The following is a 17,033-nucleotide window of genomic DNA, read 5'->3' as shown; positions in this document are numbered from 1 at the left end:
GGAGCTGTCAGCCAATACAAACCTCATCCGGTTGCAGACGTGCAGCCTCCTTCGGTATTTTGCATAGGGGAAGTGGCAGAAAGGGGAAACGTTTCATCCAACATGCAGCCTCCTGGTAAGAAAATTCAAGCTGCATATCACACGGGGGGGAAATCAAACTAATAAGAGAAAAACAAAAACAACGACAAAATGGTGGAGTTGCAATTTCGACATTAAGAAGCAGATTTAATTATTTTTAGTAAAAAAAATATATTGTTAAAACGGTATCGGTTACACAATTTATAATTTACATACTATTCTTATGTGTAAGATGCTTCCAACAGAACGTCTATATATTATCAGGTTGTGCAATTAGTGACTTTAAAAAATGTAAATGCAACAGACTAATAAACTTGATGTTCATGTGCAGGATACATTCATGAGTTACAAACAAATTTGTATTTTTTTGTTATTCTGCTGATAATTGGTCGACATGCTGACTGTGCAGAATGGCTGCAAAATTTTACAATATAGGACAGAGCCACAGCATCAAACCCGAGTGGTCCCATGTAATCGATAGCTCTGTATACATGTCTCACTTTTCCAGATTTATGATATCAGCGTGGATTGTTATCACAGCATGTTTGCAGACCTGCCACGCAAGATCATCGTTTACACGCTCGCAAAAAAAAAAAGGCTCTCGTAAAAACTAACAGTCGACCTAAAGGGAACAAGGTGAAGGGCCCTTATCTCCTCTGCACCACCCCACAGCATCATCATCGTCGTCGTCGTCATGATGATGATGATGCTCATCATCATCGTCACCGTCACAAGCATCGGAGCACATGGAAGCTACTCGTGCCAGTACACTCGTTTCTTTCTTTATGTCTTTGGAAATTCTTAAATTAACTATGTGAGGCGGCTTCATCTGTAGTTGTCTCTCTGGTTGTCGTTCGTGCAGGACTCCTCCAGCTGGCCATCACAAGAACTGCATGGTTTTACGTTCTCCGTATAGGGCTGCTTGTGTTCAGGTCGGTACCCCGCTTGCATGTTCAAAATAGTATAGAGTTGTCTCTGCAAAAAAAAAAAAAAAAACTGCAATGAGTTCATATATTTTGGAAAAAATATATATATATCTACATATTTATTATGAATGCATTTAAATATTTAACGACTTTTGAAAAGTCTTTTTGTTATAATAATAATAATAATAATAATAATAATGATGATTATTATTATTATTATTATCATTATTATTATTATTGCTATGCTCGTGTATAAAATGCATTATTTGCATCAGTTTCAATTGATCTTCATATTCTATATTCTAATTATGTAGATCATTGCTTTTATGTTTCCAGTTGGTATGCTTTGTTTTAATTTAGCTGATTTAATTCTGGTCACTAATTTTGTACTAAATCCCAATCGTGTTACGTGTTAATTAGTGCTTCTTTTGTTTTTATTACTGCGTTCGGCTTTGCATGGTTTAGTCATTTGAACGCACAATTCGAATATTGTTGGTGCAGAATTAAAAACAACGACCATGACATGAGCAAGCAGTAATTTGTATTTAACTACATTTATATTACTAAGTTTAGACAATCCACTCATCATGTGACTTTAATGTATTTATTTTAAAGGCAATTAACTAATCTTTCAAAATCTGCAATTATATTCGAATTATACGGAACGGGTTCGCTTGTCATTTTAAATAATAATAATAATAATAATAATAATAATAATAATAATAATAATAATAATAATTAATATCAACCGAACCTTCATTCACTACAAAAAGCACCTTAATAACTTAATTTTAAATGGAATGGTGATGTGCTAAAAGGAATCTCACATGTAACGAAAAGCTCACAACCACTAAATAAATGTCATTTTTAAGACTGAAAATGGAAGCCGTGTGGAGGTCACAAACAGCTTATTAAACCATTACAAAACCGAATTAAAAGCATTGTAACGCATTGTACAGAAATGTTTTCAAATATTTTGCAGCACTGAGTGGTGTCAATAATATTTGATAATACTAATCATTTAATTAAACGGCTCCCTTTCTTTAAAAAATGAAAGAAAGAAAGAAAGAAAGAAAGAAAGAAAGAAGGAAAGAAAGAAAGAAGGAAAGAAGGAAAGAAGGAAAGAAGGAAAGAAGGAAAGAAGGAAAGAAAGAAAGAAAGAAAGAGCGAAAGAAAACTTTTTTTGCGCGCGGACCTATAAACCTGTAGAAAAGTTTTCGTTTGTTGCGTGAGGATATTATTAGCGTAAAAACCACGACGAAAATAGATGTTGGCTGAACAAACTTGAGGTCACCACCTGACACCAGCAAGGTGCAATGACCCCACCCCCACCCCCACCACCACCTTTCAATACCTCCCCTAAACCCCTCTTAGTAAATATTGGTGTTGGTTTAGAATGTCATCCAAGGATTCGCTTCCTCGAGTGTATTTTGTCTTTAAATATTCTTTACGTTGTGTTTTTGTGTATGTGATTGAAAACGTACGTTTTTTTTAAAAAAGCGATTATATCAACATTATTATAGCTGCATGGACGATGTTCTTTATATACATTCAAACACTGACTCCTTAAACGACATTTGCTTCAGAATTATTATTATTTTAAAATTTGACTCTCAACAACATATGCTATCAAAACATAACATAAAACTATTATTGCTCATATGCGATTTAAGCCCACTCACAGTTTGATCCAAGGTGTTAATATCTGCTTTTGTTGTGCGCTTGGTGGTGAGCTTGTGCTAAAATGGAGGCTGACTTCTTTTAGAAGCATGCACGTGAGCAACTCTAGGCAGTTCAGCAAGCCTAATGAGAGCGTGCAGCGGTGCCATGTGACACATACCAGCTTTTAGCAGGCTGGCTAATTGCCTGTGACCTTCCATAAACACTTCTCATGTGTCTTTGTGTTCTCCCCATATAAGTATAATTGTTAAATTAAGACAGATGTATTAAGTCAAGTCAAGTCAAATGTATTTATAAGGCCCAGCTCCGTTTTGGTTTAGTGATACATATGATTACTCTTGTTAAAGAGAATGACATCTACCTGAACACATTTTACTGTAAGCTACAAAGTATTTCCTGGTCAATTTTTCGACAGTGTAGCTTGCTTTTCCTTTTATGGCATGAAAATTAAATCTAGGACAGTTTCATTCAGTTGCTCTCCCTTATAAAAGGTAACTTGTGTTACATAACATGTGCTACTTAAGTGCTATAGAGACAAATCTGGCTCTGATTTAAGTGGAAATGTACTGCTAAAATGCTAATAGCTAACATTTTTGTTGCTTTTTCTAAGAATTGACGTGCTGCACTGCATGATGACATTCAGAGTTAAAGTGATGTTGTTAACTGCCAAACTCCAGGAAGAACAGTTGTGGTTTCCCCATTTGTTTTAAGACGTGTTATCCTGAACAGATAAAGGAGAACTTGCACTACCTTCCAATCAGGTTAGGGCAGTAATTGTCACAGTCGTCCAGAACGGTGAATGTGTTTGTTCACAGAAAACAAAGATAGGAGCCAGAAGAGTGAAAAACTTCATGAGAATTTATTGTCAAATTGTAATATGTTTTAGTCAAAAACTACTAATTAATCTTCTTGTAGGCCTACTTGTATAAGACTTTCAATGTATTATTATGATTCATATTATTAATAGGAGTGCATATAGTGCTTCTGATTAGAAAGTTGTGATTAGAAAACAGCAACATGGGTTATAGTGGGGGTTTTAAGTTCAAAATTTAACCGAGACTGGATTTTTGTATGACTTTAGAGGCATATTCTTCCCGCGAATTTTGATCAAATTGAGAATTGTACGACTTCTTGAGCAATCAAATTTAGAGGCTGTACTATCTTATTCAAATTCATCCATCACAGTCTATGTAAAACGGTTTGATTTGGATTAGACGTTAAAAGTGATTCAAATTTGCCGTTTCTGATATGTGGCTTTGATTCAAAGTTATTTTGTGCTATTGCAGTCCACTTTTCTACCCAAATTTTTGTAGTCATTAATCCAACTGTCTCTAAAGACAGCTAACAGGCTCCTTTTGCAAAATATGGTTCTATTTCAAGTGGGATTGTCAATTAAGCAGGGTGATTATAAGGTGTGGAAAGTGGCTCCATGGTTGATCAAGATCTTTTTTTTCCATTTTTTTTTCAGCTCAAGCCTAACATGGGAAATGAAAAACTCCCAATCTTGATTTCAAAATTGCAACCCATCATCTCATGTTCACAGCAAAATTTAATCGGACCATAGAAAATATTAAGGCCTACAAATTGGAATATTTTTGTTCCCAACAGTGCCAAAAAAAAATCTGACTCCGTTCTCATGAGAATTCTCGTGTTGTTACTGGCGACATCCATTTTTTTGTTGTTGCAGTTTTTGGCCATTCACACAAAGTTGTCTTCCGTTGGTTGAAATCAAAATCTTGCAATAGTCACGTGCACATTTGAACGCATCTACAGTTGGCTGTTGCGAGCTTGTGCAACTCAGCTGCGCTAGTCTGTTATCAATTAGCATAGGAACCTAATTTATTTGGGAGCACTTCAGACTTCATCTCCAGCTGCTGCTGATTCATGCTGGTTCTGCTTGGATATCAGCCACAAAGTGTGGGTCACACATGGTTGTTGACATAAGCCTTGTACACAATCTTCATTTCACGTCTGCTCTGATGTTTAACGTTAACTTCTGACTTTCAGAGTTCAGTGCCTCTCTTTCTCATTTAGGCACCGATGTTGTCCTTCGGGTGAAATCCGACTCCGCCGTCACTTTAGATGCAGCATCGACGCATCTAATAGCAGTCTTGCCTTCACGCATCCTCGTGAAAAGTGAAAAGCCAAATCGTGTGTCAGGAATTGTTGCGAGTCTAGTGTACTGCTGTGAATTTAAGTGTAAGAATGCTGGATCCATTATGGAGAAGTCTGGAAAGAGCTTTTCAAGGCCTTCCATCAGAGGCAGTGTGATATTGTTTTCCGCCAAACCAGAAATCAAGGACTTGAATAAGCCTTCTTTATGTCAGGAATAGGGGTATTGTATTTGCTCTGACAGCTGCTCCTTTTAAGATTATTAGCCTTATGAAAACCGTGTGTCTCCTTCCCAAAACGAGGCTCTGTATCATTTTGAGAGACCTCCTCACAGAAGAAATCCAGGGAAAAGAAAATTAATGTCACAACACAGGAGAACTGTGAAGATCTCAAGGATTGGTTGCAAATATCTTTTTAGACCTTCTACTTTTATTATTTTTTTATTAAAAAATTTTCTCTGGAGACCTCAGTATTGTTCATTCGGTAATTTTACCGATTTGACATGTCATCATCATTGCTCTCCTTTTTTTTTTTGTATGTGGGTGAGCATGTGTATGTGCGTGTGTGCGTGCGTGCGAGTGTGTGTTTATTCATTAGTTCACCTAAAACCTATTTAAAAAAATCCCATACCGTTCACCTAAACCGAACACTTCCAGCCAGAGTCGTGAGGCCGTCAGGAGACCCGAGGAAGGACCAAAGAAAAGAAAGGAAAGTGAAATCCAGCACCGACCAGACACCACCCACCAGGCCACCAGGCCACCAACCAGAGTCCTTCACCAACCCCAGAGACATCTAAATTCCAACAAATCAGGGAGACCTCAAGAGACCAAAGGAGAGACTGAGGAAAGGAAGGAAGGACAGACGAAGTAGAGACCTTCTACTTTTAGAGGTCACGCTGTATTTATCTATGTAGATCTTAAAATCGTTGTCAATGGAGGTCAACCGAGAATCAAACAGAGGTGGGCCTTCCAGCAAAACTGACGGAATGTATGTCAAAGACGAACCCCTGTTTTGATAACGATTGACGGGAAACTTCACAGTTGATGGACTAAGCATTGCCAAAAGTGTTTTTTTTGTTTGCCAATGTAATCGTCAATCATCATGTCAGGGCCGACTGACAGACTCCCATTTCGTATTTATTGGTAGTAAGTACAAGGAGTCTTCGCGTTACGGCCGAATTCTGTTCCTACGCTGGCGATGTAACCTGAATTTCAACTTAAGTCGGATTTCACCGTTAAAGTCAACATTTACATGAAAATACTTTGTAGAGAAATTTAAAAGGTAACAACAACACAACTTTAATTAACTTAAAAATGGCGTGATTACTGAGGGAAAAGAACGAAAAAAAAGGTTCTATGGACGAGGCACGGGCGCTGTTAAGTCGAAACCACGTAGGTCGCGTACAACGTAACTCAAGGACTTCTTGTACAACCGTACGCCGCACTCGGTGGCGCTTCTGCATAGAGACAGAAAATAGTGAAAACACTGAGGAAAGATCAATCTATTCAAGTTCGGTGAGTTTCATTGGAGGCTTCACTTCCTGCTATGTTGCCATTAGCAGATCGGGTTACTACATATGTCCATAACTGTTTTATGTTAGCCTTCCACATTCTTTGTTTTCATTTCACTTTACAGTATGTAGACTGTTCACCCCAATTTTTTCTTGTCAATAGTTAATTGGGGAAAAAAATACTAAAATTGTCTATTACTTCCATTGCGATGAGGTGTTGTTCACTTCCCCCTTACTTTTTTTAAATTTTTAATTTTTATTTTTTTCTGGAGAGCTCAGTATTGTTCATTCGGTAATTTTACCGATTTGACATGTCATCATCATTGCTCTTTTTATATTTTTATTTTTTAATTTATTTTATTTTGTATGTGGGTGAGTATGTGTATGTGCGTGTGTGCGTGCGTGTGAGTGTGTGTGTATTCATTAGTTCACCTAAAACCTATTAAAAAATCCCATACCGTTCACCTAAACCGAACTCTTCCAGCCAGAGTCGTGAGGCCGTCGCTTCCCCCTTACGATCTGATAGAATTGAGAAGAAGAAGATGACAAAGAAGAATAAGAAGAATAGGAGCTGGTTGCATCACTCACCAGTTTGTGATATTTCCTCACAATCCTAAAATAGCCGCTGTAATTTATCGACGACGGACAAAATTGACAAATGACGAATGATGGACCCACCTCTGGAATCAAGTGATCAGGAATGTAAATGACCCCTTTTAGAAATCTACGACAATTATTTGCTTCCAATTTGGTAGGAAGACGGAAGACATTTTTCTGTCCCAACTTGACAGTGGCACAGGACACAAAGCAATGTCCATAAAAGCATGCTTGGATGCGATTGGTATTCAAGAACTCGGCCCATCAAATACTTTTGAGATGACCCAAAACGCAGATGCAGAGGATGGGACAAAAATCCAGACAGTCATCTGAGACCAAATCCGGATTTCTTTTTGGTAATTTCCACTTTTCATATCCACGTAACACCCATGGTTCCCAGTATTTTTGTTCTTTGTAATGCATTTCCTATAAGTCTCAAAACTAAATAATAGTCACCGTGCCTTCGCTCCTGGTGGCCCACAGAGATCTGGCCTTGTTCTATGACCTTACTGAACCACATGGTCATAAATACGCTCCCTTATTTCTATCCTTGCGTGCTTGCCAGTTAGGCCAAGAAGTGGGTTTGTTTTGGGTGTCCTGTCTATATTCCCGCAATAGCCAAGCTTTCAGGACGTCCTGAATCGCACACACTATGTATGCCCGGCTGTGGTCACCTGTCACGGAGGTATTCTGCTGAAAGCTGCATAAACCGGGTCCAGCATCTGCATAATGGACACTTGTTTGTCCTGCTGCTGATGGTTTAATTAACTCTATGCCTGTCCTCTGTGAATTGTAATGCTGTTCTGAAGTCCACATTCAACAGGGCCGCACCTGTAAATGGACCTTTAAGTGAAGATGTGTAGTTGACTGATGTCAGAACCTCAACCCACATGGTTATTTTTTGGTCAAATGTGGACACATTCCCTTTCAGCTCATGAAAAATGGCTATTTATTTTACGGTTAGCGCATATTTCAGGAATCCCTCATTTCTCTCATCGGCATGCCGACATTTAGCAAGAATAAGTTCATGCCTTTTAAAAACTAATGAAGCAGCTTGAATACATTTGATATGTTGGCGGCATTTCAAGCTGACAGTCAGCGCGAGGTAAAGATCAGTTCACTCTACTATAGGGGAGCTGAGCTCACTCATCCCGGTGGTGAAATGTCTGACATGTTTGCACTGAGTAGGGGCAGACGGGTCTGCAACCAAGTCCGGACTTGTAGGCCAAGCAAAAGCCCCTCGATGCTCCCCCGTTTTCCCAGGCAGTCGAGTCCCCTCCCCAGGATGACAGCTTCCGCTGTTCATGCAGCCGTTGCCTATGTGGTATTAATTGACATCCATTGTCTATTGTTTTCACAACAACTGTTGCTCATTTGGATCAATGCACAAAGAAGAAGCTCGGTGAAATAAAATACATTGTGTGCCAACACAAATGACAGAAAAGAAGATGGGAAGTTAGCAACATCAAAATGAATGACTCAGTAATGTCATGTTTCCCAGCACGTGAAAAGTGATTGTTGTAAATTGTTATGATTTTTCGAAAGGAAAAATGAACAATAAAAACAAAACAAAGCAAGGTCCATATTTTACATCCATAATTTTTCACGCACAGCACCAAACAAAAATGCCACAAAAATTATAGATGCACTAAAATAATGATAATTTGTTCAATTTACTCACAAATTTACTTTGCGTGAATTCTGGTTTAGTTGCTATTATTCTGCTGCATGAATAACAACAGGTGGATAAAAAGTTAGTTATGCTCAATGGGCTTGTTTTGTCTACTAAACAGTTGATATTTTTTTCCTGTGATGTGTTACTATCATTATATAATATTGCTTTCTTTATTTAGTCTTTCAGTTTTTATGAAAGTGCAGAAGAGTCTGGTTTTCACCGATTCATTCATTTAATCTAACCTCTCTGACCATCTGTTGAAGAAATTGTACGTATGCAATTCCTTTTGAATAATTATTTTCTAAATGTGAAATGGATTTAGATTTTATTTTGTCTGAAAGCATATCAATTGTAAAATGCCAGATTTTAATTGATAAAGAATTTTAAAAGGTAATGTTAAAAGTAATTTATTTGTTTAATTATTTGTCTATCTTTATTATATTTATTTTATTTTATTTTTTTTATTTTTTTTATTATTTTTTATTATTTTTTTATTTTATTTATTTTTTATTTTTATTTTTTTTATTAATTAATTAATTTATTTTAGTAATTACAACCTAGTGTCATCCTGAGATTCAAGAATATTTGTTCCAGGGCACTGCACATTAGAGCATTTTGTTTTTTTAATTGTAGGTATGTATTCCATCCTGAATAACTATTTTCCAAATGCACTTTAATGACAAATGGATTTTGATTTTATTTTGTCTGAAAGCACTCCATTGTAAAATGCCGGATTTGAATTGATAAATAAATTTAAAGATGTAATGTTTAACTAAAAGTATTTATTTATTTATTTATCTATCTATTTATTTATTTAAGTCATTACCACCTAGTGTTATACTGAGCTCAATAATATTTGTTTACAGTGCACATTATATATATATTTTTTTACTTGTGTTACATAACACAATGAAATGAAATAAATAATAAAATGATAACCAAATAAAGGTTTGACTCAGTTCTACTTTCATCATCCTAACTCATTAGTCATTATTAGCTTCCATCTTTAGCATAAATACAACTTGCTATCATTTTATTAAGTTAGGTTGTAAATGCCCTCTAGTGGCAATGGTATGCATGAAAAAAGCCAAGGAGGACTACTGTCCGTCTGTATTACCAATTTACTGTGGAGGCGTGGCAGATAAGGGTCATGAAAAGTGTGTCAGAATAAATCCTCTTTTCAACTGAAAATTGCCCAAAACATACGATAGTATAATTTACTGATAAGTTATTTTTCCGAACAAACAAACTAAAACAGCTCTATGCCATTGACTGATTTCCCTGCAGGCCCATATAAAGCCCACAGGTAAATATGGGTCCTGTCGGTTTTCTTCAAGGCTTGGGGTGTTATAAAATGTCAATGAAGGATTCAGCAAGGGTAAATAGATGGTATTTTTATTTTTCTAACCATTATGCTCAACATCCATATCATTCATGAGTAATGTGATGATGGAGTTCATCAAAACTAGTGTTTGTTTGGGGAGTGCATTGGATTGGCACTTCCTAACCAGATGTATGGCAAAAACTGCATTTTAAATTGGGACAAAATATATGTATTTGTCTGTTTTTTTTTGTTGTTTTTTTTTGTTTGTTTTTTTAACCAATGTACAGCACAAAGTCTTTATATACTGTATTTTAATACTCAAATGCGTTTATGAAAGGGTGTGAAGCAAACAAAGTATACAGGCTGAAAAATAGGGGTACAAGGGACTGATCCTTGAGGGACACCACATACAATGGCCATTAATATTCAAAACTTGCAATGGTCACATAATAACAAATTTTCTCCAAGTAGGACCTAAAAGTCAATTTGCTGTTTAGTTTTCCTCTAATTACTCTCTGCTTTCCTGCATTTTGATTTCAAAGACAATTACCGGTATGTAGTGCTTATCCAGAAGTCATCAACCATCTCTTTAGATGAACATAAACAAACAGCTACTTATTTTTTTTAATTAAAAATAAATAAATAATAACACAAATAAAATAATAATAATAATAAAATAATAATGCAAATAATAAATAAATAAATGAATGAATAAATAAATAAATAAATAAATAATTTCTAGACTCCACTTAACATGAATATTTTTGACCTGACATTTAACTTTAATATTGTCATGGCAAAGTTAACATTAATAATGTATATAGATTAAGGATGTAAAAGTCACACAGCCTTGTGGGTCTTTTTTAAGCATGTATGTGCTGCGACCCACGTGTTTTTTTTTCTTCTTTTGACATTGGTTGGGTTTTTGAAGCTAGATAACACATTCTCAACAACACATAATGTGCAACTCCTTCACTGCCATTGACGGCTATAGACGTCAAAAATTCATTAGAACTATTTATATTAGTTTGTTTTTTGTACTTAATTTTTTCCATTTTTGTTAACAAGAGTATGAAACCCTAGGAAAAAAATTATTGTACATTTAGAACAGATATCAAATTTGTTATTAATCGTGAGTTAACTATTTAAGTCATGCGATTAATTACAATTACAATTTTTAATTGGCCCTAATTTTTAGTAATCTTTTGGTTTAAAAAAAAACAGTATTAAAAAAATGTCTAGGTTTTTATACTCTTGTTAACAAAAGTGAAAAAAATGTTAAACTAATAGAAATAGTTAAATGAATTTTTGATGTTATAGGCGTCAATAGCAATGAATGAGTTAATATTTTCTTAGCTGACATTAAGTCAAAATAGTGACTGTATTACTAGCTTGAAAACGCAAATCGTCACACTGTACAGATACCTTAACATCAGGTCTGGTATCAACCCAGTGCGGATACCTCATATCGGTATTCACCCATCCCAAATTATTTTTCGTGTGTTCGGAACATGGCGCCTAGGTGACGTACACTGACCAAATTAGGCCCATTTAAAACCTGTATGCATATATTGTAATAAAAATAAGTAACACTGAAAGTAAAAGATATTACTATTGAGATGCTTTCATAGACTTTTACTTTGGATTTAAAAAAAAATTAAGTAAAAAAATTTTGGAATATTTTTCTTTTCATTTTTTTTTAATAAAAAAAAAAATCAGTTTTCAATGAAGGCTAAGATTCAACAAACCCAAAAGGAGCTCATCATCGTGTCAAACAGTATGTGTCCAAAACATGATGTGTGTTGTTATATTAACAATACATGACCGCAATGTGATTCCCTTTAACCTGCAATGATTCACAGACAACATGACAGGATTCTTCAAGTATGTATTTTACATTAAAAGCCCCTCAACATCTCAGGGTAACAAATTGGCACCATCTTGTTTTCTGTATGCTTTTTTTTCTTTTCTTTTTTTTCTCCCAACATAACTGAGCTCTCTGTGTGTTTTGAGTTCATGTTATTGTGGTGTCTATGACAACCAAGCCGCAGTGTTTCATTTAGCAAACGTCTTTGTAACCTTAACTTGGCCAGGAAACATTTGTCGAAGGCTTGTGTGGAGATAATATTCGATATATTGGTGTGCAAGAATAAGGATGGGAATTGTTAGGAATAGAAGGTTTTGTGTGTTTTCATTTATTTATTTTTAGCAAAATTATTAAATATTACCTTATGAATCATGCTAATCAATTTTGTGCTTATATTTTTTCAGCGGCACTGTGTAAACTAGAGATCACAGTCATGGTGCCCAAGGACCACAAGAGTAGCCCACAGGCCTGTTCTAAAAATAGCTCACTTGTGATGTTACATTGGGATTTCCTAGGAATGTTGGAGAAGTGATCGATTGAAAATGTAATCGCTTGCAGAGATGAAAGCGTTGCATATTGATTGTATCTGTTTCCTACCCATTTTAAATCATTGTTGTAAAGTGTCGAACAGAAGATATTGAATTTGACAAAAGAAAGACTTAGCATTCCGCTGGTAAGCTGTGTGAGTTTAAAATGGATGTGTGACTGTGTCTGCTTGGATGACTCATACTAAGCCGCTCTCGCCTTTTTCTCCTTTACTGAACTTGAACCCAAACAAGTACCAGCAAGTCCTGGAGGACAGGTTTGATGGGCTACTGTTAATAGTTTTCTTTTCTGCACTCACACATCCAGCTGGTTTCAAGATTGAAGACGATAACAAAAAAAAAAAAAGAAGATGAAGAAGTTTGGCCGTGTTTTAAGGTTTAATATTCTTTTTGATTGAAATGAGGAGTACATAATGTGACTTTTTTTTTTCTTTTTAATATGACATTTCACCTTTTGTGTGAATTTAGCCTTCATGTTCTGGATGTGGACCAATAGGTGACTTTTTGTTCGTCACCTTTTAGCACTGTGGGTCATATCAAGTTCTCAGCCGCTAGAATGCTGACACCGTGATAGCATCAACAAGATGGTGCAAAGCGATGACAAGTCTGCAGAATCAGCCTGCCTGACAAGGAGAGAGGTCTCGGGTGATTGAGAAAACGTTTTTTTTTTTTTTTTGTCACGGCTTCATCATTAAGAAACGAGCTGAGGATTACCTCAGACCCCCATTTAGACCCTGACTGGATGATTTTCATGACATTTGCTAGCATAAACAAATACATTCACTTTACAGTAGTGCTTTATATGCTTTATTCACATTAGGGATAGTTTTTTATAAATTGTCATTTCTATTGATTTATTTATATTATTATATATTATACATGTATCTAAGATTGGTAATTATTTTTGATCCAGCAAATTGGGTTGACGATTGGATTTGGGCAGGCCGAAGAGCCGTATTGCTAGTTTCAGCCATTTGGCTGGTGAAGTTGAAGTAAGTTTAATGTCACATTTTCAGCTAACGTTGGTGGCAGCCTGATGGCTCGGTCGGAAACACTGCTGACTTTTGACACACAGGGATTGGGTTCAAATCCTGACCAGCGTGGATGGCCCACCCACAGTAAATGTGTGGGTTGTCTCAGGAAGACCGTCCAGTGTTAAATCCGCGCCAAGCATATCATGCGAGTGACTTTCTGTGGTGACCAATGACTCGGGTCTGTAGCTGTATATTTGTTGGATCAAAATCTTGACCTAATGTGATCGGTATAAATAGCATCACATTGGCTTGGACCCAGGATTGGGTTAGCTGTTTCACCCAGTACAGGTTACATTTAATTTGAATTTTTTTCCCCCCGCAATTTTTTAGTACTTATCAGCCTCTTGATATCTACAGACACATACAGATATAGAAATACTCTAAAGACAAGTGGCCTCTGCCGCGAGGTGGTACCCGAGCAAACTCACTTTTGGAGACGTTTACATGTAAACATGTTCAGTATGCAGGTGGAAATACGGGCCGTTGGTAAATAAATATTCATAACCTATGTATTCTGGGCGTCATTTGGTACATGATGAACTTGGACTTCACCAACATACTTGGGTGCATGACAGTCTTCACTCTCACAATTTTTCCCACACATTTTAAAGCTCCTACATATCAGTTGCAGGTCATGTTGATTTTGTGTAGCATATCTGTTTAACTGCCACACCCTTTTCAGTTCTTTGCATACACCGCTCTCCAAAAGTGAAAGGACAGTGAGGGCAAATTCTTTATTTCTGACTGAGATGAGACCAACATTTCATGAACTTGTAATTCAATATAATCATTCATGCATTTCACAACAATTTACAGAAGAACCTTGTATTGAACCTCACGTTAAAGATATAAAAAAAATCTACTCAGCAAATTGATTTGAGAAAACAACTTTGTTTTGTTGTGCTAACACATTGTTTCCATAAATATCAGTCATTTATATTTTCACTTTTTTCTATCTTATTTAGTTTTAGGACATCATACCTTTTTCTTTTTCTTTTTTTACAGTGTGGTTTTCATGTTAGTTACACTAGATGATGTCAATGTTACATCCATTCCAATACGTTTGCTCACTGTGGTGCTTCATTACAAATAATGTGCTTTTAAGTTGTGCATCATATTCGCATGTACATATATGGAAATTAAAGCTTAAATATTAATCTTGGCTGATATTTCTCTATTTTTATGTCAGCTCAAACTGTTTTCAGGACTTGGCCTCACTGTTCAATACTTGTGGTAAGTATATGCACACACAATCTTATATGCAGCGAAAGAGGGTCTACGCCCCCTGAAAAGTACACAACAAATTGACGTCCAAGCAAAAAGCGTTGTAATTTTCTACAGACACCACAAGATGGCAGCAAAGCACTTTTTCTACAAGCTTAAGCTATGACCTGATGAAATGAAGTTTCTCCCTTCAACTTAGTAAAATATTGCTAATATAAACGATTGCTTAGGTACCACATTGTTTTATCTTGGTGCCAAATCAATGATTTTACATTGAATTATGAATCAAAATACCAAATAAGTGAGTTTCTCAAAACACTGAGGCTTGGTTCTCCAAAAATGAATAGGCCAATTTGGGAAAGCCAAACCACAAACATGATAAGGAATGAAGAATGTTTTGGGAATCAAGCAATTAGACAATTAAACATCACTTTTGAGCAGTATTCGTTTTAACTGTATGCTTATTCTTGGGGTTACAGTATAATGATGTTTGTAATATAGTTTGGTTTCATTTATTTTGCCATGCGAACAGGTAAAAATATTAGGAACAACTCTTGATGTAGTGCAATTCTACACCACTTCAAATTACAATACAAGTGGAGTAGTAGAAGAAGGATGCAAAACAGGGAACAGGCTATAATTGTGCATCATGACTATAATTATAACAGTAAACATAAATGTCTTGTGCACAAATTAATACAGCAATGTGCTGTTTTGCACTAACTAAAATTACACTCAAACACCCAAAAAAAACAAAAAAAAACAAGCCATAGTACTAAGCAAATTGTGATATTGACATAAGGGATCAACATTTTCAGGGCATGCAATGTCACTGACGTCTTCTCAATGTCAGATCCAAACACACCACCAACAGGCCTAAAACGGGAGCCAACAATTTGATAACGAGTTATCAGGTGACAAAAGGAAATTAAAGTAAATGTAGTTTGAGTCTATTTTGATGGTTGTAAAATGCAGTACTAGTTTGCAGTGGTGTAGAACTACAGTGAATTACTTGGATCCACTTATGTTTTGTATACAATGTTTAGATACATAAGATTTGAGGGCAAAAATATCAGAAATATCCCTCGCTATGATGCAGTGCAAAACGCAAGCGCAACAATATTTTTTTTGTTACATTGAAAACTCTTTGACGTGGTGTAACAGTTGCATCATTATTTTAGGAGGAGTCTGGTTTGTTTGTTTGTGACAAATGTTATTTAAAAAAAAAAACATTCCAAATCCATCCAGTAGATAGGAGTATAGGCTCGCAGAAAAATATGTCCTCATGGGCTCATATTCATCCATCGATTTTCTAATTCTATTTTTCATTCAGCTCTCGATGGCTCCTGAAAACGGCCACCAGGTGTCAGTCTATACCAGTGAATGTTCAGATGGCAAGTCATTGCCCTCGCCAGGATCATCCATCAGACTATTGTTGGGAACATGCTGAATGAACACTGCAGACATTTTCTCACCGTTTATCAATATTACTGTCATTGTCATCATGTGGTAATTTTGGTTTTCACCGTTTTACACAGTTTTTATTGTCAAGTGTTTTGTACAAGCTTTGAAAGCTGTTGGTCCATCCGAGTTTTCTTTCCTTTTTTTATTATATATTTTTTTATTGATAGCAATAACAATAATTATATTGGACTATAAAAATAAAGAAACGCCAGATTTTTTTTTATCAGTTAATTTTCAGTAAATGTTTATTCATTTTAACTTTGCTTAGTTACAAGTTATTTCAATGAACATTAAAAAAAAAGGGGGGGGGTTAAAGTTTGCTCAGTAAAACACTGACTTTTTACATCATTAACTGTACCTACACCAGATCATTTTATTTAAATAAAAAAAAAACACCAGTTTATATACCACCTAGAGAGTTTTTTTTTTAAAGTATCATACAGCCTATAGGGAAGGGATGCCAATACTGTTTGTTATTTGCCTTACTCAGCTACACGTTTTCACTTAGGGGTGTGCTCACTTTTGTTACCTAGGGTGTAGCTATTAATGTCTGTATTTTGAGTTATTTTGAGGGAGCAACAATCTGACACTGTTCTATAAACTGTATTCTGACTACTTTTCATTGTGTCATTTCTTCACTGCTGTTCCATGAAGATATAATGATGTCTTTTTGAGTGTAATTAAGCATTCAATGGGAATACGATTTCCCAAATGGAAAAAAAAAACTCACATTCTTGTTGTTTGTCCTGCAAAACCTCCTACAGTGAATGTATTAAGTTGAGTTTAGCCGATCAGGGAGTGTAATATCACCATTACACATCTGCACAGAAGCACACCAAGAAGTTGAAAAGACACCTCTGATTAATGTGACACTATAAAAGAAATATATCATCGACAGCAAGGCCCACATTGCTCATGGGGTTCAGCAGTGTCGGCTCCCTTTACTTGCCATCCTTCATCCGCTCCACCCGGTCCCCTCCACCATGAAAGTCGAACA

At 35.9% G+C, this 17,033-nt stretch overlaps 1 protein-coding gene across 6 annotated transcripts; it reads left to right on the top strand.

The window, feature by feature from the left end:
- Positions 1-66: 66 nt before the first annotated feature.
- On the top strand, positions 67-16,652 carry LOC144037104 (uncharacterized). 6 transcript variants are annotated; one of them, XM_077548547.1, is made up of 5 exons: positions 67-115; positions 587-843; positions 941-1,010; positions 14,554-14,581; positions 15,906-16,652. In XM_077548547.1, exons 2-5 carry the CDS (start codon positions 825-827, stop codon positions 16,020-16,022), a joined length of 234 nt encoding a protein of 77 aa, XP_077404673.1. In that variant the 5' UTR covers positions 67-115; positions 587-824; the 3' UTR covers positions 16,023-16,652. The 6 variants fall into 6 exon arrangements, 4 of the variants coding, with proteins under 4 accessions (XP_077404673.1, XP_077404415.1, XP_077404585.1 ...); XM_077548289.1 differs by having other exon boundaries at positions 14,538-14,581; XR_013288872.1 differs by having other exon boundaries at positions 4,719-16,652.
- Positions 16,653-17,033: the final 381 nt, after the last annotated feature.

The sequence above is a fragment of the Vanacampus margaritifer genome, chromosome 1 (assembly GCF_051991255.1).
Source record: "Vanacampus margaritifer isolate UIUO_Vmar chromosome 1, RoL_Vmar_1.0, whole genome shotgun sequence".
Lineage (NCBI taxonomy): Eukaryota > Metazoa > Chordata > Actinopteri > Syngnathiformes > Syngnathidae > Vanacampus > Vanacampus margaritifer.
Note: the sequence above shows the minus strand (reverse complement) of the source record. Positions and strands in the feature narration are given on the sequence as shown.